Below are 22,446 nucleotides of genomic sequence, written 5' to 3'. Positions count from 1 at the left end.
GTTTTTTATTCTTTCAGCACTTTAAGGATATCATTCCATTGTCTTTTGGCCACTATTATTTCTGATGAGGAGTTATTTATCATGGTTACCTTATATGTATTGTGTCTTTTTTTGCTCTGGGTAATTTCAAAACTTTTTCTGTCTTTGGTTTTCTGCATTTTAATCATGATGTGTCTAAAGCTGGTTTTCTTTTTATTTATTCTTGCGGTTTGCTGAGTTTTTTGAATCTGTCAGTTGCTAACATTCATCAGGTTTGGAAAGAGTACTTGAAAGAATTCTTTACCTCCGATACTATATTTTTTGAATTCTAATATTTCCATTTGGCTCTTTTTAATAGTTTCCATCTCTCTGCTACAATTCCCCTTCAGCTTATGCATGTTGTCTACCTTCTTTTCACTATGTTCTTTAACATATTTATCAGAGTAGTTTTAACATCCCTGTTTGATAATTCCAATATTTGCATCACTTTTGGGACTAAAGCTATTGACTCATTTCTCTTTTGATAATGAGTTATTTCTTCTTGTTTTGCTGTATGTTTCATAATTTTTTTAAATTGAATGCCAAACATTGTGTGTAAAAAGAATAATAGAGCCTGTGGTAAATAATGTTTATGCCCACAAAAGGGCATACCTCTTCTTTTGTCATGTTTTTTTGGTATAGTTGAGATGGATCTGGTCTTTGCTTTCTTTTTTGTGATTGAGCTGAGTCTGGTTCTTGCTTTCTTATATTAAGTTATTGCAGCTTTCAAATTTTTATAGAGCAAGATCAGAATCTTTCTTTTTGTAATCATGGTTTATGATTTTCTCTCAATTCTCCTGACCTACCCTCAGACTTCAGGATGCTTTGTTCACTTGTCCTTATAGAGGGATCTCTCTTAGATCCTTTTCCCTTCTCCTAATCACAGATTGTCCTGGTTGGTGCTCACTGAAAATTTCAGAGTGCCTGGTAAGATTTCTTTCAGTTCTCCTTTGCACTCAGACTTCATCAGGCTCCATCCACCTCCATCTCAGTGAGGTCTTTCTCATTCAGTCCTGTCCCCTGTCATCTCATGAGTGTTTGGTGGAGGCTTGTTGAAAAGATATGGCAGGTGTGTGGACTCTCCTTGTGTCTAGGGTTCTCAAAGATTCTAAGCTGTCATGCCAGCCCCTAACTAGGTCTTGAAACATTTGTTAGAAGTTCAGTTGTTTTCTTCTTATCAGCTTTCTTCTCCTCCTACTGCTGTGCCAAGGAGAGCTGCTAGTCATTCCTTCTCCCCTATGAGGGCCTTTCAATTTTATGATTTTTATTCATTAGGTTTTGTTGTGAACACTGCTCTCTGGTGAATTGAAAAGCTTTGATAGGTTACATGGCTTGCTCTTGTTGTTGTGATGGAATAGAGTTCTCTTTCGATTTTCTGTATCCTAACAGAAGGTGAAGTAATTGTTAATTAAGTAATGTGAGCTACCATACACACATACCTCAAGATCTTATGATTCATTTATACTAAATTTTACACTTACGTTGGATAAAGTTGCCAATAGTTGTCAGCTCATCTCTGCTCTATCATTTCTTAGCCTCTGATTACTCTATCTTTCCTTTATTCCCCACCTTTGTTTTTGAAGTATTGATTCTTCCTTTTTTGTTTACTTAACTGTTTAGCCAAAATTCTTGAAATTAATCTTAAAAATAAAAGTAGCAAATAATTTCTTAAGAGCTACACAAATCTAAAAAGTTGTTACTTTACTATAGCTGTGTAATAGAAAAATAGTTTTAGCCACTTAGCTGAAGATTAATATGTCTGTGTTTAATATGTCTGTGTTTCTTGTCTCACTCATTGGTTCAAGATAAAATGCAGGGCACCTTTTCCTGTTTATGACTTGATATGTTACAAGACAAACTGATTGGTTGACGAGGTTTCTATAGCTGATGAGAAACATATATGTTCAATTTTAATGCTCTGCAACTTTGGTCTCTAACTGCTATTTCAGTTCTCATTCTTTAGCTTAGGGTGTAACTGAAAATGACAGTGGTGCCTTGGTTTAACTAATTGGTGAAGCCTGAGTGGAATGTGGATAAGTGAGCCATTTTGGCAGTGAGCAGAGGAGTAGAGCACACTTTTCTCATTAATTGTCTTCCAGGCTAAAATTAAACAGAATAATACATTGCCAAAATTTAGTGATTTGTGGGGGATCTGTTCTGAGTCAACTCAGTATCAGGCTAATTGTCTGCACACTTATATGTCGGAACTTGTGTTATTTTTAAAGGCTATGTCTCATAAATTGGGTATAATATGAAAATATCCCTTTAAATTTAAAAGAACATTTTCTCTAAATTATAATTTCAACTAAATTGATGTTAAATTAAGATCATTCTCTTATCACCTATTTAACATTCATCAAGTTTAAACCTGGCTATGAGTCATTTAATTATATTTGTTATAGCATAATTATATAACATAATATGAATATGTGTTGGTGAATATTTTTTAGCTTTATTATAAAAAAATAAATAAGACTTTCAAAATTAATTTTTCTATGTGAAAATATTTGTTACATTTGTTTTCCTTTTTCTTTCTCTAAAATCCCAATTCAAAAGGTGTGATAATAACTTAGAAACTGTTTTTAAAAATTTACTCAACACTTAGTTTTTGGCACATCTGAAAAGACTTTTAAAGTAACTTGACCAATATGGAGAATATCTGTAATTTCTTTATTTTTGTCTTCTTCAGTTTGATACTTTTAAATTTATATAGTGCTTTGTTTATATAGATTTTTTTGTATATTTTTCATCATAATTTTTAAAAAAGTTTGTATGGGGCTTGTTCTAGAGATATTTAATAGAACAAAACTTATTCTGATTTATTTTTAAAAATCAATTTAATTTCTTTTTCTTTATTATCTTTTAACACTTGGTACATACAAAAGAATATATAAGTTTTGAAGTAAAATCATATAATGAATACCATTGACTATTTACTAAGAAGTTGATTGTCAATTTATTTGCTTTTTTATTCCCTAGGTGGTCTTTCTTTTCATTTGGGGTGATTTTCTCTTCTTCCCTTTATCTTAAGTGTTTTGTAGCTGCTTCTTTTTTTTTGCTTAATGTAGGTTTGTTTTTAATTATCCAGTTTGGGTTCATTGGGCTTCTTGGGTTTGATGTTTGCTATCTGAGAATTCTGTAAAATTCTCAGCTGTTATGTTTTTATGTATGTATGTATGTATGTATTTATTCACATATTTATTTATTTTTTGTGAGGAAGATCAGCCCTGGGCTAACATCCTTGCCAATCCTCCTCTTTTTGCGGAGGAAGACTGGCCCTGGGCTAACATCTGTGCCCATCTTCCTCCACATTATGTGGGACGCCACCACAGCATGGCCTGACAAGTGGTGCATCAGTGTGCGCCTGGGATCAAACCCAGGCCCTCAGCAGCAGAGCGCGCTTAACCGCTACGCCACCAGGCGGCCCCTCCGCTATGTTTTTTTTTGTGTGTGTGTGAGGAGATCAGCCCTGTGCCAACATCTGCCAATCTTCCTCTTTTTGTTGCTGAGGAAGACTGGCCAACATCCGCGCCCATCCTCCTCCACTCTACATGGGACGCTGCCACAGCATGGCTTACCAAGCAGTGCATCGGTGCGCACCCGGGATCCGAACCTGCAAACCCCGGGCCGCCACAGCAGAACACGTGCACTCAGCCACCTATGCCACCGGGGTTATGTTTTACTGTTATGTTTTTAACAGTATTGCCTCAACCCCATTCCTAAGTATCTCCCTCTGGAATCTAATTAGATATATGTTCTTACTCAGTTGTGATATCTCTTAACCTCATTTTATTTTTTTTTTTTAGATTTCTTTTTTTTGTTTAATTTTTTGTTTATTGTAGTAACATTGGTTTATAACATTGTATAAATTTCAGGTGTACGTCATTATACTTCTATTTCTGCATAGATTACATCATGTTCACCACCCAAATACTAATTACAACCCATCACCACACACTTGTGCCGAATTATCCCTTTCGCCCTCCTCCCTTCCCTCTTCCCCTCTGATAACCACCAATCCAATCTCTGTCTCTATGTGTTTTTTTCTTGTTGTTATTATCTACTACTTAATGAAGGAATCATACAGTATTTGACCTTCTCCCTCTGACTTATTTCACTTTGCATAATACCCTCAATGTCCATCCATGTTGTCACAAATGGCTGGATTTCATTGTTTCTTATGGCTGAGTAGTATACCATTGTGTATATATACCACATCTTCTTTATCCATTCGTCCCTTGATGGGCACTTAGGTTGCTTCCAGGTCTTGGGTATTGTGAATAACGCTGCAATGAACACAGGGGTGCATGTATCTTTATGCATTGGTATTTTCAAGTTCTTTGGATAAATACCCAGCAGTGGAATAGCTGGATCATATGGTAGTTCTATCCTCAATTTTTTGAGGAATCTCCATACTGTTTTCCATAGTGGCTGCACCAGTTTGCACTCCCACCAGCAGTGTATGAGAGTTCCCTTCTCTCCACATCCTCTCCAACACATGTTGTTTCTTGTCTTGTCTTAACCTCATTTTAATAGTGTTCTTTCATTTTTCTATCTCAGATGCATTCTAAATTATCTCATCGTGCTTATTCCATTTCATTAATTTTCTCTTCAGCTATATCTAATCTGCTGTTTAACCTGTTGGGTGAGTTTTTTACTTCAAAAATTAAATCTGTCATTTCTGTTTTTTCAGTTTTTCTTTAAAATATGTTCTTTGCTGATACATTCTCATTGTGTGCGCCTTTTTAGGAATTTATACTTTTGTATTTTAAACATTTTTACATAGCTGTTTTATGTCCTATATTCAAATATCTCCGTTGCTTGAAGGTCTAAATTTGTTGTTGGTTGATTTTTTGAACTCTCACTTACAGTGGCTTGCCTTAGGCAGTGCTGGCTGATTTTTTGTTATGGGAACCATTCACAGATCTTAATTTGTGCCTGTTCCATGACCATTAATTGGAGACTTTTTTCAAAGAGAAAATTTTCTTCTGCGTTTTGCTACCTGCTAGAGAGAGATTCCTCAGCAAAAAAATCTAAAGCTCGTTTACCTCTTTTTCCTGTTGTCCTCACTTTGAGAATCCCAATTATATTCTTCCTCAAAGCAACTGCACCTGTTTTATAATGTTCCCTTTTCAAGAGGTAACTAGTTTCAAATCTTTTCAGTAATTATTAAATAACATGGCTTTTCTTGCTCTTTCTTGATTATTCATTTTAGAGCATTGTTTATTGATGTCTTACTGTGGAAAATGATAATTGGCTAACTTTTACCTTTTCCAGCTCCCATCACACATTCTTCTTATGTACCTATACTCCTAATATTTTTATATCATAAGTTTTATTAATTGATTAACTCATTCATTTGTTTCAGAATTGACATAGTCTGTCTATAAATATTATTCATGGCACAGTCCTGTATTTTATGATCAGTTATCCTTTCCTTTATAACATTTGTTTTTCCTGTATTTAATAATTGTGTTTATTGTTATTAAGTTTTCCCTGTACCTCTCCCTAATTAACTGTTGTCATCCTGGGGATTCTCATCATTTTTCTCCTGTGTTGGATCTTTTGCCTTCTAGATCCCATTGTCTTCTTTCTTTTTGTAATTCCTTCTTTTGGTGGAAGACATTTTTTATTTTTAATCATATTATTTGTGTAGTCTTTAATATTTATGTGATATTAATTATAAAATAAATTCTATTACAGTGGGCTCATGCAAGGAAGCAATTCATAGTAATTTAAATCTAATTGTATTTTCATTTCTCTATGGATTTTAGAAAAGTCTTTTAACCTTTAAGATTGAATTATATATTCTTGAATTTAAATAAATTTTAAAACTCTCCATTTAAATTTGTTCAACTCATTACTTTAAAATAAAACGGTTTTAATAAACAATTTTTCATATTTGGGGACAAATTCTATTTCTCACCTAATAACATTTTTGGCGAGAATGAGTTGTTATAAAACAAGAACATTATTGAAATTAACTCTTGCTGCATACTGTAATACTATATTTCTGTTAGTTTGTGGAGATGATGGTCTCTGGTGTAGTAGAGCTGCTATAATTGTTTGAAAAGTGGATATAATTTTGGGAAAGTTCTATTTTATTTCCCTTAATATAATATAGCATTTTAAGCCTTTATTCTGTAGGCTAGTGGTATTTGAGAAATAGAAGAATTTAAATTCTCATGAGGAATTTGCATTCTATTACAGGAAAAAATATATATTAAATTCTATTTTCCAGTGGACTTCAATTATGACTCATCGTTTGCAATCATCTTGTGTTTAGTTTCTTCCCCATCATTCCTTCCTGATATGTATTTGAGTAAATCATTGCTCACCAGCACACGCATTGGTACATGGAAGTGGGGATTGTGGGATTGCTTATGTTATCTCAGCATGCTGCCTAGGAATCTGTACTGATCTGGGTCCCTGAGAGGAGTAGCCCTGTAGGGTGGAGTACACATGGCAAATTTCACTTGTTTGAAAATTCTGTGCAAAGCTGTGAGAAAAGGGGAAATTTCTTTCTCTTGTTTCTTTTCCTCCATCCATCTCTGTGGTTCACTTTTCATAGGACTTGGTATTAATGTTAATTATACTAATTGTTTAAATAATCTGCAATATTATAGAACAAATGGGCTTTTTTCAGCTAACCTGAGAACCTATCTACCATTTATTCTGACTTTTTTTTTTTTTTTTTTTTAGCCCCTACCATGTGGCAGTTACTTTCCTAGATGCTGGAGATACAGTTGAGAGCAAAACTGACAAATACCCCTTCCTTCATAGTCCATACATCCTGGTGGTGTAATAATAATATTTTTATCAAAAAATATATGTAGAAATGCAAAAACTTATTTATGGATATACATAGTATGCATATAAATTAAGAATGGGGTATTCTGCTTAAGTTCTGTGTGAGCTACTTTTTATCAGAGAGGGACAAAAATATTTTAGTAGGATGGAATTGCATCTTGTTACACTTCAGCTTTGTGTTTTATGTCAGAATGTTAGCCTGCATTTCGTCTCGGCAGCTCTCTCCCTTTGCTTCTGAACATTTAAAGCTGTAATTTACAGTGATTTATTTAGTGGTTATAATAATGCTTCCTTTCACATCGTGAATTAGTTTTATAATATAAACAAAGTAGACAGATAATATTCCATTCTCACGGCAAATATAGAAATTGCTGTTTGCCTAAAAAATTAAGCTTATTACTATTTTTTAAAGACAAATGCACTTTTTAATGAGATATAATTCACATTCAATAAAATTTATTATTTTAAAGTGCATAATTTAGTGGTTGTGCAACAATCACCATTTTCTAATTCTGGAACATTTTCATGACTCCTGAAAGAACGGCACATCTATTAGCGGTTATTTCCCATTCTTCCTTCCCCCCCAGGTCCTGGCATCCACTAATCTACTTTTTTTTTTTTTTTTTTTTTTTTGTGGGGAAGACCAACCCTGAGCTAACATCCAATGCCAATCCTCCTCTTTTTGCCGAGGAAGATGGGCCCTGCACTAACATCCGTCCCCATCTTCCTCTACTCTATATGGGACACCCCCACAGCATGGCTTGATGAGTGATGCCTTGGTGAGCACCCAGGATCTGAACCAGCAAACCCTTGAGCTGCCGCAGTGGAGCACACGCACTTAACCGCTGTGCCACCAGGCTGACCCCTAATCTATTTTTTCCTCTATGGTTTTGCCTTTTCTGGCCATTTCATATAAGTGGAATCATACAACATGTGGTTTTCTGTGACTGGCTTTTTTTCACTTGAGCTTATTTTCAAGGTTTATCCATGTTGTAGCGTGTATCAGTACTTCATTCCAAATTATATATAATTTTACATTTTGTGGCTATACTACATTTTGTTTGTCCATTCAACAATTCATGGACATTCATATTTTCCCCACTTTTTGGATATTATGAATAATGCTGCTATGAAAATGTGTGTAGAAGATTTTGTGTGGACATATGATTTCAGTTCTCTTTGTATGTACCTAGGAATAGAATTGTTGGGTTATGTTGTAACTATTGTTTTTCTTTTTGAGGAAATGCCAAATTGTTTTCCAAAGTATTTGCACCATTTTGTGTTCCCACCAGCAGTGTATGAGGGTTTGAATTCCTCCAAATCCTTGTCAACACTTGTTATTGTTTGTCTTTTTTATTACAGCTATCCTAATTGGTGTGAAGTGACATAAAGCTTATTATTTTTTATGAGGAATTATAGCAATTTAAAATCTTGTTTTTTAGGTGCCGTACTTCTTTGTAGTGTACAAGGACTAGCAGTTAACATTGACCCAGTCTTATACACCTGGCTCATTTATCAGCCTCAGAAACAAACCAGTAGACATGTGCAGCAGGTAAGAAATGTTTATGATTTATTCTCTAAATGAATAAATATTTTTCTCATTTATTAGAGTTATATATTTCTTCTGTTGATTTTATAGATGTGCCAGAATTTTTCAGTCCCCCACTCTGCCCCTTTCAAGCAATTCTATTCCTTAATTTCTGTACAAGAAATTGCAGCTCAAAGTAGAGTTTCATTTACTATTAAAGGGGCTTTCTGTACAATTGCTCGTAAAACAGTTGCATGAGACAGGCTAGTTTAAATAGTCCTATTTTACTGGCCTATTTTCCTTCAGTGCCAATATGTTTGTTCTCAGGGTGTCTGATATAGAAGAATTGCTTAGTAAATGTTACCTTTCATTTTTATTATCTCTATATTTCTTCTTCATCTTTAGGTTTATTCAACAGATGTGCATTGAGTTTCTAACTCTGGGATTGGGGTGGTTTGTGCAAAAGAGTTGGGATATATGTTAGTTTAAGAAAATATAAACTACAAAGTAAAAAGTAACTAATTGTAATTTCTAGAATACTTACATGTAATTCTCTATGTCATGTAACTTAAGTGTAATTCTGACAGATAGATTTTATTATGCCTATTTTAAAGATGAAGAAACCAATGCTTATTGAGGTTTACTTATCTGTTGTCACATATATAGTAAATGGCAGAACTAAGAATTTTTGAGGCCAAATTTATGCTATATTGAATTGCATTTTCCCATTGACTTAATTGTAATTTTGTAATATTCTATTTGAAATAGCTTTGTATCTTTTTTCTGAAGTAACTTGAAGCTAGTTGAATGGAGAAAAATACTCAATTTTATAATTACATAAGAATATAAAAAGTTAACCAAAAACTACAACCCATGTCTCAAGGAGCAGCTTTTAAAGGTTTTTCTTCACTTTGTCCTAATTTCCTTTGAAACTTCTCCCCCATTCCATTCTTCCTTTTATCAAGTAGATACAGAATATGAGGCAGTATGCTAGATACTGGGGCTGTAGAAATAAAAGTCATGGTTGAGAATATCCTTCCCTCTAGAGGTATTTAGTGTATTTGAGAATATGAAGGAATATAGTAATGCCAGTCTTACTAATTGCTGCATTAGATGTATATATAGGATTATATGAAAACAAAAAAGAGGAAGAGTTCTCACAAGCTGATGAGAGTGCTAAAAGGAGGAATTGACAATTGCGCTGAGCGTCATGGGAGTAAGCCAGACAAGGAAGGTTGTTTTATACTGAACTATGTGAACAGAGGCAAAGAATATGCAATAACTTGGCAAGAAAGGGACCTTCAGTTTTTCTAGACTGCAGGCAAGTGTTCTTATAGCAACTGGTAGAAATTGGAAACCAATTTATAAAAGATTTTATTTATAGTGCTAAGTGCTTGATACTTTATCCTGAAGGGTAAAGAGGAAGTACAGGAAACTGATATAAATAGATTTGGATTTTAGAAAGTTTACTCTAATAGAATATAGAGTATGGGTGATGGAGAAGTAAGACTAATGGCAGGGAAATTTTAGTTGTAAATTTTTTTTCCTCATTGAGATATAATTGACAATATAACATTATATTAGTTTCAGATATACAACAGAATGGTTTTATATTTGTATATATTGTGAAATGATCAGCACAATAAGTCTGGTTCAAATTCATCACCACACATAGTTACAGATCCTTTTTCCTTGTGATGAGAACTTTTGAGATTTACTCTTAGCAACTTTCAAGTATACAATACAGTATTGTTAGCTATAGTCATCATGCTGTATATTACAGTATCCCATGACTTATTTATTTTATCCCTGCAAGTTTGTACCTTTTGACCCCCTTCACCCATTTCTCCCACCCCTGCCTCTGGCAACCTCCCTTCTGTTCTATGTATGTGGGAGTTCAGGCTTTTTTTTGTTTGTTTAGATTCCACATCTAAGTGAAATCATATGGTATTTTTTTTTCTCTGTCTGACTTATTTCACTTATCATAGTACCTTCACGGTCCCTCCATGTTGTTGCCAATGGCAAGATTTTCTTCTTTTGTATGGCTGAATCATATTCCATTGTATTGTAAATTCTTCCTTGGCTATTTTATAAGTGATGCAATTATCTCCAGTATACCATAGATATCCGCGAAGATCAAATAGTGTTCTAGTAGCTTAAGTAAATTAAACATTCATTTGATTGATACCAAGCACTTTCAGAGATTTTGCTTTTTAATTTTATTTTTGTTATATTGTTTTATAACTATTTTAAAATTAAATATATTTTATAAGTTCAAAAACAGTAGTTTTATTTAAAAGATAAACTAATAAATACCCATAATCCTGCTCATGCAGAGTTACAAATAATACTGAGGTAAGTATCTTCATAGATAAATCTTTGTACTTTTTCTTTCTTCTTCTTCTTTTTTTTTGCTGAGGAAGATTGGCCCTGGGCTAACATCTGTGCCCATCTTCCTCCACTTTATCTGGGACGCGCCACAGCATGGCTTGGCAAGTGGTGTGTCGGTGCGCGCCTGGGATCCAAACCTGTGAACCCTCGGGCTGCCGAAGCGGAGCGTGCGCACTTAACTGCTACGCCACCAGTCCAGCCCCCCAGGTCCCGCTTTTTGATGTAGCTGTTCTCTTACAGTGACATTCATATGAGTGTAAGGAGTCAGGTACAAGCATGTCATTGCAGTATTCATTGTAATGGTATAAAATTGGAGACAACCTAAATCACTGTCTCTGATGAAGTGGATAAAGCTTGGCATATTCACGTGATGTAATACTTTATTGTTAAAGATTATATAATAGGTCTTAATATGGATGTCCCAAAATTATATTTCATGCAAAAACCAATTTCCCAAGGATTTTTGCAATATGCGAGTGTCTACGTATATTTTTCCAAAACCACTCTTAAAATAAATAAATATATATGTAATATGTGTAAATAAATATAGGTGTAAAAAATTAATTTGAAGAATTGTCTCAGTGTCATAATAGTGGTTGACTCTGGGAGGAATCGGCAGTTGGTTAGTAGTCAGGGGATTTTAGCTTTATCTGCAATACGTTATTTATCTCTTTTATTTTAAAAAAAAAGCAAATATATTATGTTAATAGCCAGTAAGTATTGGTTGTGATAGGAATATGGATGTTGTTTTCTTCTTTATAATTTTCTGTATTTTTACATTTATTAAATTAATAATAAATTAAAGGAGGGAAAACTTTATAGGAAGAGGGACCAAAGGCTTTAGGTATTTGGGGTTCATGAGATACTGATGGGGCAAGGATAGGACAGATCTGAGGCTAGAGATTAACTGAAATTTGAGAGAATATCCAGTACCAGAAGGTAGAAGAATGTAAGCAGACCAATGGTAGGTTGCTAAAAATAAATACTGCTTATTTTGATATTTTTGACTGGAGTAAACATATTTCCAGAAAACTGGAGGGAATCACTCTCCTTACTCTTCATGCATTATCTCTTCATGCCTGACACGTAGCACCGATATTAGCAATCATTCAGCAAATATTTTTGGAGGGTCTGTTGGACACCATTCTAAGTATTTGGAATACAGCTCTGTAGAAGACATGTAAGATCCTTGCTCTCTTGTTAGAAAGGGTTTTTATTTGGCCTTTACTATGTTTTTTTTATTGCGTGAAAATGCACCCAGAGTTTTAGCCACCGAAAGGAAGATTTCTGTTTGTTGGGTATTGTCGATACCATGGCTTTCATTAATCTCATTTTTCAACTATTGTGCTTGAATTCAATATCACACTATGCAGCACATAATTTTTCTCTAATTATTTATTATATATTAATTTTGATCCTGAACTTGGTTGTAATTTCTTAGAGTACTTGGTCATATTCCAGGTTTGTAAATAATGGCCAAGAAATTCAAGGGATTATGGAATCACTAAATGTTAGAGCATAAAGGGGATTTCTAGTAGACATCTCAACCCCCTTATTTTATAGATGAGGAAGTTAAATGAATCAAAACTTACATTATGCTCTGCCGTTCTCATGTAGGTCTTAAATATTATTTCCTATTTCAAATTGTATAAATATTATCAGTTTGACTAAATATTTAGTATGAAGGCAAGTACTCTACATTAAGATGTTTTGTATAGTATATTTAATCTTTTTATTTTCTCATTATCAACTTTCTTGTCCTTTTACTCAGCCTAAGTAGGAACTTGTAAAACAATTTGCCGTTTTCCCTCTAGCTCATCACTTGATTGGTTATATTACATAGTTATAAAATGTACAAATGTTCTTATTGAAATATTTATTCATAATCTAAATAATATTAAATAAGTATTATAAGTTGGGTGAGGATTCAAGTTGGATGTATAAAAGTGTGGTTGTTGTGGTGCTGAGGGTAACAGACTACACTGCAGCCTGACCAGCCCCTCCAGATTCATCATCTGGTGCAGCTGTGTTACAGTTATCATCTGTTGTTTCCCAAGCTGCAATTTCCTTCTCAATTTGTGGCTAAAACCCAACATTTGATGATTGTTTTCCACCCAGTTCAACATTGATCTTTGATCCTGCAGCAAACTTAAAAATACCTATTTATTTTTTTTGCCAAAAATCTGACAAGATTGTATTGGGTGTCCTCAGCAGTAACATCAGACTTTATTTTGGTGAATAAAGATGAAACAGCTGCTTTATGGTCCAGCTCAGCAGTCATGCATTCACTACAGGATCATAATGTTTTCCAGCTTTCTCTAACTATAGATATTTTTCTGTGCTTTCCAAATATGCTGTGGATATCACTATGTCAGACAAAATAATAGAGATTTTTGGTAATTATTAAAAAAAATTGAACTGTCCATATTAACGTGTACAAAATCGGTTTATAGAAGTATGTCACTAACAATATCATTTTGTCAGCACCATGCTCTAACTGAGCTAACCAGCGTCCTAAAAATATTATTTTATAAGGCTAACTTTTTGTTTTGTTTTGTTTTTGGTGAGGAAGGTTAGCCCTGAGTTCTAACATCCATGCCCATCTTCCTCTACTCTATATGTGGGACGCCTGCCACAGCCTGGCTTGATAAGCAGTGTGTAGGTCCACGCCCAGAATCCAAACCTTGAACCCTGGGCCACCGAAGCCAGCCACATGAACTTAACCACTACACTGCTGGGCTGGCCCTGATATAAGGATAACTTTTTATTTTCTAGTAATCATAATTTTCAAAGTTAATTTTTAGTTTTGATTTTCCCTTAACATATTATCTTTATACTTCTTACTAAAATTTATGTTAAATTTTAATTATTTCCAAGCTGTCTTGGTTTTCATACAGAATTGTAATTTAGAATTGAATTATGTCCCTGTGTGAGTGTGTGTGTGTGAGAGAAAGACACAGAGAGAAAGAGAGAGGACGAGAGAGATTGATTCATTGATTCATTGATTCATTGATTTAAAATAATAAAGCCTCAACCCCAATTTGTAAAGGACTTTCCTCAATGATGCCATGTTTAACCTTCACTGCTTAAGAAATAGTAAATAATTCAGTGTTTCATTTGACTCTCTCCAGCAGCCTGTGATAGCTGTTCCTCTTGTTATGCCAATTAGCAGAAGGAAAGAGGACGAGATGTCTCTTGGAAGTGCGCCCTTGGCAAAGCAACAATCATATCAGGCCTCTGAATATGCCAGCAGCCCTATAAAAACAAAAACAGTAACAGGTATGTGTCAAGAACTCTAAAGAGTCTGTGATTTTAACCTACCTTTAAGCTAATAAGTTATCATGTCATCCAGGCCACAATTTCATGAATGCTGGCCAAAGACTTGAGACTCCTGGAATAGAGACAAAGGACTTTGTTATCTACAGCATTAGCAGTAACCAGAGTATTAGCATTTTTTTCTGTCCCTGCCCTAAGCCTGATTCCCACAGGGTGGCACGAAGAGGGCCAGGTGATACCTATATACACTGACATTATGGGAGAGGAACCCTCAATTTAGAGAAATTGGACTGTAATGGGTAGAAAGCATGAGGCATACTTTCTGTACCTTGCAAGACTGAAAGCAAACTTGCCCTTTGCTCAGGAGGACTATTTCTCTATCATCTGAGGCTGTACGGTGTCAAATATCCTTGAAAACACAATTGGAAACAAAGGCATTCACTATATCTCTACTTGTAAGACATGTAAAAACACAAGTGACCCGTGGAGAATTGTCTCCCGATACTATGTTCTTTCTTAAAGTGAATTCTTGCAGACCACAATACATCTCAATCTTCTATCTCTCACTTTCTCAGCTAGATCATCTATGCAAATATAAAATATAAATATTTTTCCATAAAACAATTTCTTTTATTGTGTGTAATAAAAAAAGCACTTTATGATTTCACTTTTAAGTGTTGTTTTTCTCTTTAACGTCCAATGTTTGTGATGATGGGCCACCTACCTTCAGATGATTTTATATTTTTCCTTAGGTGTTCGGCTTTATTTCATATAACTCATACATTCCAAAACATATTGAAAAAGATTTTATATTTTCAATAAATAATAAATCACTTATTGAATGTCTGTAATGGGCAACACTCTGTTGTAATTGATATTGAGGGTAGAAATGTTAATAAGACATGAGCTTCCCTAAGGAATTTAAAATATGCTAGTATACGCAAGGAAGTTCAAACTAACACTTGTGGTTTAGAGGAAAAGTTAGTATTATTTCCTTACTATATTTAACAACAGCAATAAAAATGCTAACATACATTTTTGTGGAGTTTTATACATTACTATTATTATCCTCTGCTTTGTTACTTTTCCTAAAATATGATGCTATGTTTGTTTTGCGGAATCATTAGACTTCCACCTGTCACTATCCATAAGCGTTTTACTCTGTTGAGATTTTATCAATTCTCAAAAATGCCTGTGCTTAGTTTTTGTATCATAGGAAGATGAAAAGTTTTTAATAAAGTTAGATATTATTTCCTTTAGATACCATACTAGAGTTTTAGACTTGAACTGGTAATTTACATAAAGAGGTTTATAAATATCACCTGTTAATAAAATGAAATAAGTGTCCGCTAAGTGTCAATTGATGAAAATAAATTTAATCTCAATATGTATGTAATCAATATTTAATCTCAATTGAATAAATTCAATCTCAATAGTCACATTTTCTGACCTTCTTCTTTACTCTTTAGTCCTTTTCTTTAAATCACACTTGATAGTTGATTTAAAGTAATTGCTAGGAATGAGTAAAGATGAAAGAAAATGCTTATGATTGAAATAAAACTACATGACATAGAACTCTATGGAAAATATGATGATAGATTTTAGAAAGCATTGGTATGAGAAGTTTTATATATAAATTCACATCCCATAACAGTTACATATCAATTCACAAGTGATATCAATTAATATCTGAGATTTATTTTGCTTTCTTATACTTGCCCATTTTTTATAAGAAATTAATTTTATATTGAGGAAAATATTAAAACCTGAAAACAATTTCCCATCACTAATTATTACATTATAGAGTACGAAGACATATACAGATGACATTGTTCTTTATTTCAAATGACAAATGTGAGCTCTGGTTCTTTGCTTTTGAATTGTGGATATTTGCTTTTTCTGTCTTGAACGTTTCTGCATCTCTAGAGCCCTTAGGTTAGATATCCTACAGGTATTCTCCTTATAGGTAAGGAATAAATTATCTCACCAAATATAGATTCTTACTCAAGCTAGCATAAGAATGAACAGTTATCAAACTAATGGCTGTGCTTGCCTTGTTTTGGGACTGTGAACATTTATAGAAGGTAAAAGGCCCTGAGTATAACATGTGTTCTTTATGACTTATGTATCTTCCCCCTTGGATGCCCACCATTTTCACTTATCTGGACACCTTGGCAGTAGCACTCTCTCTTTTTTTTGAGAATGCTCTTTGCTAACCATTTGCTCTACTTAGAATTCAGTTTCAAAAATTTGTTTTACTTTTAATTAGAGTATACAGTTTCTGTTTTGGTTTTAATTTAAAAAATGTTTTATGAGTCCTCTGAATGTGTACCTACTTCTAAATGTAGTTATCCCTGTTTTATTATTTACATTGCAACATAAACTGTAATGAATTTGGTAAGGTATTCATAGCCTTTTACACATTTTTTTTTTGCTGTCTTTGTTTTACTTTTACCATCAGAACGCTTTTAAGTGTATAGTTCAGTAGTGTTAAGTATATTCACATTTTTGTGAAATGCATATTTTAAGATTTTAACTGAACTGTACAGTGGCGAAATGTTACTGTTAATTTATGCCTGAATACTTATTATAATAATTTTTTATTTTTATATTCTCAACCCAAGATCCAATGTTGATCTGAAGTTCATCCCCAACAAGGTGTGTAGTATTTTTTGGCACGTGAAAACCAAGGCTTGGTGATCCTGCACTGGGCTTGATTTTGCTTTCTAATTATTCAACAAGAAGCAGGTGTCTTCCTCTTCCAGTCTCCACTAATGAGTGTTAAGTAGGTGGCTGCAGGGAGAACATGTGCATGATGGCTGGAAATGTGTTGACAGCAGAACAGCACTATTTCAGTGATACAGGCACATAGGGCAGGCCAAGCCAGAATAAAAGCATGTTTTACATGAAGATAATATATTATCACAAAATTCTAAATAATCTTATAGAGAATCTGCATATCTTTCAAAACAAGGAAACCTCTAAAAGCTATGACATCTGTTTACCCTATGTTTTGGAAATGTTGTGAACATTAATTTGGAACTCTTGATGAAAATGTCTGTAATGGAGATGAAAACTTTAAAAAGGATACTCCATAAATGATAGCTCTTTAAAAAGTACTAGCCATTTTTGTCTTACATGTTTATATATTACTTTTAAAGTCTAAAGCAATGTAAGTACACAGTTAAAATAATAGAAGGCCTTTTAATTTGACTCCTCGAATACTACCAAGATAATAAAGACATGATAATGATGTAAATTTAGTAGATTAAAAGTACGGAACTTTAGCTTCTGACTATCACAGAGTAACAGGGACTAGATTTATATTCCTGCTGTAAATAACTAACAAACTGGTCAAAATACATGGGAGAAAAAAACGTTTCAAGACATTGGACAATAGGCAGTGCAGGACTGTGATACCTCATAGAAGCGAAACAATTGAGTTGAGTCCTAGGATTGCCCTGGCTTTCCGGCTGAAGGCACCTTCTAGACCACAGAGCAAGGTGGGGTATATGAAGCCGAGCTCAGCTGTCTTACTGAATTGAAGTTCTGGGAGGCAGAAGGATTGAAGTATAAGAAGGCGGGGAGATGACTGGAAATTATGGGACAAAGTTCCAGAGAGAGAAACTACGCAGCAAAAAAGGTCCAGGAGTCAGCAGTTGAGTTCTCCTTGAGTATTTGCTGCATAGTAAGACGTGCATGCATAGGACGAGACTCCACAGGTTGGGCAAAGGATGACCAAGGAGCTGTGATCTGAATGATTCCCAGAGCTCACACAGGGCTGGAAGGAATTCAGGTTCCTATTGTCTATAGTATAGAATTCCCATTGATCATTCGGGACATTCAGTAGAGACCCCAGAAAGGACAATGCCTCAGTAGTGGAGCTAAACTATCCATAGAGTAAAGGCTACCCTAGACCCACCTCAAACAAGCTTAAAAAAAGCCTCTGAAGGAACCAAAACAGTGAGTAAGTTAACTGCTGGCAAAATGAAGCCTAACACTATTAAGAGGAATACGAGATCCAGACATGTAACAACTTAAGTGAAGCATTCAGTCAAAAACTGTTAAAGATACAAGGAAGCAGGAAATCTTGACCAGAAGAAAAACTAGCCAATAGAAATTTACTGAGAAATGACATAGATGATAGAATTATCAGGTATATTAATACTTGTACATTAAAACAGGTATAAATTATGTTCAGATATTTAAGGAAAGATGGATACATGCTGGAGAGAAATGGAAGATATAAAAAAGAACCAAGCCCAGCTCTAGAGATGAAAAAATATAATATCTGAAATGAGAAACTCACTGAGTAGAATTAGCAGTAGAGTAGACATTGCAGAAGAAGAAATCAATAAACTTGAAGACAGAGGTAGAAACTTGCCAAAATGAAACACAAAGAGAATAAAGGGAAAACAATGTACAGAGCTTTAGTGAACTGTGGGACGATAATTAATTAGGGTAGTCAGGGTAGGTCTCATTGAAAGGTCGTATTTGACCAGACACTTGAAGCAGGTGAGGGAGTGAGCCATGTGGATATCTGTAGAAAAATCATATGGGATTATGTATATGTATATATATATACACACAGATGTATACACACACATACACATACACATACACACACACACACATATATATATCTAGGAATGAATTATCTAATTAAACCCCTTTACTTTATAATTAAGGAGATTGAGTCAAAAAAAGGTCAAGCAACTTATCCAAGGTTAAAAAAATATTTAATGAGACTTTTTTTTAATGAAAATTCCAGATTATAGTAGTCATTCTGTGATTAGTTGCCTTCTTTTGTTCCTTAATGGCATAACCAGCTCTAAAAATCTAGGCTGTGCAAATTCAGTTATCTACTATTTCCCCTCTAATACCTAATATATAAGCAGCCAACTTCAGAGTGTCTTTTTTTTTTTGTCAAGAAATTGTTCTAAATTTTCAGCTGAGTCCCATAGGACTAAGATAGTGAAGAATTTTGCATTAGAGCTGCTAATGTGGATATACTGGGAAACACCTAACCTTTGTGATGAGGGTGGAAGGTTCTGCCTCTCTTTGTTTGGGTGTCACTTCAGTGATGCAGTTAAGTTTCTGGATGAGACTTAAAAGTGAAACACTACTATTGACATACCTTTTCTTTTCTAATATATCCTTAAATATATCCCAGAGTCATTACTGCTTCTAACAAAATCAAAAAATTATGTTGTTTCAGGTATTTAAATTTTTGGTCAGGCATATGGAAATTCGCTCTTATTTAGTTCTCAAAGAGAATTAAATATGAAAATTCCTGATATTAAAAAACACTTTGTTTATATTACAGATAGTGAAAGTTTTCAGACTTTTTTTTTTTTTAAAGAATCTTCCTTTTGACAATGAACTTAGGTTATTAGGTAGAATATTTCTAATTACATTTTTTTCTGACCTCATTTCAAAATATAGTATTTTTAAGCTAAGCAAGAGTTTAATAATATAGCTATAATATTTAAGATTGAGTTACGTTTGGCTGAAAATATCAGAAACTCCTCAATTACAGTGGTTTAAACAAGACTGAATTTTGTCTCTCATGTGAAAGCTTAGGGTAGGCCCCCCAAGGTGTTACGGCTCTCCAAGATCAGGTACTTTTTTGCTCTGCTGTTGGTGACCTCTATTCCAGGCTTGCCTCATGGTCCACAATGGATGCTCCAGCGGTTTATCATATCTGCATTTCAGTGATCAGAAATGAGTAAAGAAGAGGGAATTCCCTGTCTCTTTTAAAACTATACAGAAGTTGCACACTCCACTTTTGCTTCTAAACTCAGAAGCTAGTCACTTGATCATATGTAGCTGCATAGGGGTCTCAGGAATGTAGTCTGTATTCTTTTTTTTTTTATTGATGTTTTAATGGTTTCTAACATTGTGAAATTTTGGGTTGTACATTTTTGTTTGTCCATCACCATATATATGACTCCCTTCACCCCTTGTGCCCACCCCCCACCCCCACTGCCCCTGGTAACCACAGTCCAGTTTTCTCTGTCCATGTGTTGGTTTATATTCCACATATGAGTGAGATCATACAGTGTTTGTCTTTCCCTTTCTGGCTTATTTCACTTAACATAATACGCTCCAGGCCCATCCATGTTGTTGCAAATGGGACGATTTTGTCTTTTTTTATGGCTGAGTAGTATTCCATTGTATATATATACCACATTTTCTTAATCCAATCGTCTGTCGAGGGACACTTAGGTTGCTTCCACTTCTTGGCTATGGTGAATAATGCTGCAATGAACATAGGGGTGCATAAGCCTCTTTGGATTGTTGATTTCAGGTGCGTTGGATAGATTCCCAGTAGTGGGATGGCTGGATCATAGGGCATCTCTATTTTTAATTCTTTGAGGAATCTCCATACCGTTTTCCATAGAGGCTGCACCAATTTGCATTCCCACCAGCTGTGTATGAGGGTTCCTGTTTCTCCACATCCTCTCCAACATTTGTTGTTTTTTGTCTTGGTGATTATAGCCATTCTAACGGGCGTGAGGTGGTATCTTAGTGTTGTTTTGATTTGCATTTCCCTGATGATTAGTGATGTTGAGCATCTTTTCATGTGCCTATTGGCCATCTGTATATCTTCCTTGGAGACGTGTCTGTTCATTTCCTCTGCCCATTTTTTGATCGGGTTGTTTGTTTTTTTGTTGTTCAATTGTGTGAGTTCTTTATATATTATGGAGATCAACCCCTTGTCAGATGTATGTTTTGCAAATATTCTCTCCCAGCTGGTTGGTTGTCTGTTCATCTTGATTCTGGTTTCATTTGTCTTATAAAAGCTCTCTAATCTGATAAAGTCCCACTTGTTTATTTTTTCTTTAGTTTCCCTAGTCTGGGTAGGCATGTCATCTGAAAAGATTCCTTTAAAACCAATGTCAAATAGTGTGTTGCCTATATTTTCTTCTATGAGTTTTATAGTTTCAGGTCTCACCTTCAGGTCTTTGATCCATTTTGAGTTTGTAGTCTGTATTCTTTAAGGCCATGTGTCTAGTCAAAACGTGTGGGTTCTAACTAAAAAAGACGGGGAGAGTGAATATTAGCGGTTATTTAACAGTCTCTGCCACAATAACTTAAAATGGAATGTCACAAGCTGAGTATTGGAAGAAAATTAGAAAATAAATATTTTCCTTGTAGTGGGGATAATCAGAAGACAAAGATGGTAAAAGTGTTTTCATGTCTCTGATGTGGCTTAGATTTTTCACAATGAGAGATACAGATTTGGGAGTCATCAACATATGGATCATAGTCAAAGGCACAGAGTGCATGATCTCTCAGGGAGACCATACACAGCAGGATGAGAAGAAAGCCCCAAATTAAATTCTGAGTAACTTGTCCGTTAAAGAGTAAGGAAAAGGAGCCAATGGAGGAGATTGAGAAGCATCATTCTGAGAAGGAGGCAACAAAAAAACAGATGTACTATATATGACACAATTGAGGAGAGTTTCAAGATGAGGGTGGGTAACTGTATGATATTCTGTAGAGTCATCAAGGACAACGAGGCTGAAAAACTTTAATTGGCAAGGTCAATTCGCCAGAGGAGCTTTGATTGTTAGGGAATAAATGAGAGTTGAGCATGTAGAGACAGCCTGTGTGCACCAGTCTTTCAAGAAATTTGACTATACAGACAGTTGGGTATGTCAATGGCTATAGAGAGGTAAAGAGGAGAGAAGGAAAAATTGGAGATATAGAAAAGTTGGAGATAATTTATACAGTGAGATCACAGGTGAAGCAAAATATAAGATCTTATAAATAGGTGTAGGATGTAACAGAATTGCCTCTTCCTCTGAGACAGAGATAGGAAGATAAAAGTATGTACCATTATAGGTCAGTTTAGTTGATTTTCTCTCTGCAAACAAGTATTTATGCAGGATAAGTATAGTTTTCCTTGCACTGTTTCAGAGAATGTAAGAGATTAGGAAATGTGTAATTTTTTCAAGGCAAGCCCCTTGTTTTTCTTTTTTTTTTTTAATTTTTTTATTTATTTATTTTTCCCCGAAAGCTCCAGTAGATAGTTGTATGTCATAGCTGCACATCCTTCTAGTTGCTGTATGTGGGACACGGCCTCAGCATGGCCGGAGAATTGGTGTGTTGGTGCGCGCCCGGGACCGAACCAGGGCTGCCAGCTTCGGAGCGCAAGCACTTAACCTCTAAGCCATGGGGCCGGCCCAACCCATTGTTTTTCACATACAAGGAATATGTTCCTTCTAAGAAAACAAGACATGACATTACACTTTAACTTGAGGTTTTTTTTTTTTTTTTTAAATCAGTTTAATATGTTACTCCAAGTTTTAAATTCCTTCAAGTCTTTAAAAAAAATCAGTCTACCACAGGCAATATAACTCGTGGGATGGTTTTAAGTAGGGAGATTTCCGATTTTTGCTAGTAATAGTTGCTCC

At 34.6% G+C, this 22,446-nt stretch overlaps 1 protein-coding gene across 8 annotated transcripts in view; it reads left to right on the top strand.

Annotated features, from left to right (window-relative positions):
- Positions 1 to 22,446, top strand: part of VPS13B (vacuolar protein sorting 13 homolog B) — a 741,189-nt gene that overhangs the window by 303,263 nt on the left and 415,480 nt on the right. For all 8 annotated transcript variants that reach the window (XM_087447588.1, XM_087447586.1, XM_087447584.1 and 5 more), the window contains 2 exons: positions 8,271 to 8,380; positions 13,879 to 14,026. In XM_087447588.1, the coding sequence (XP_087303714.1) occupies positions 8,271 to 8,380; positions 13,879 to 14,026 (258 nt within the window). The remainder of the gene's footprint in view (positions 1 to 8,270; positions 8,381 to 13,878; positions 14,027 to 22,446) is intronic.

The sequence above is a fragment of the Ceratotherium simum genome, chromosome 23, assembly GCF_057802395.1.
Source record: "Ceratotherium simum simum isolate JZ-2026a chromosome 23, ASM5780239v1, whole genome shotgun sequence".
Taxonomy (NCBI): domain Eukaryota; kingdom Metazoa; phylum Chordata; class Mammalia; order Perissodactyla; family Rhinocerotidae; genus Ceratotherium; species Ceratotherium simum.
Note: the sequence above shows the minus strand (reverse complement) of the source record. Positions and strands in the feature narration are given on the sequence as shown.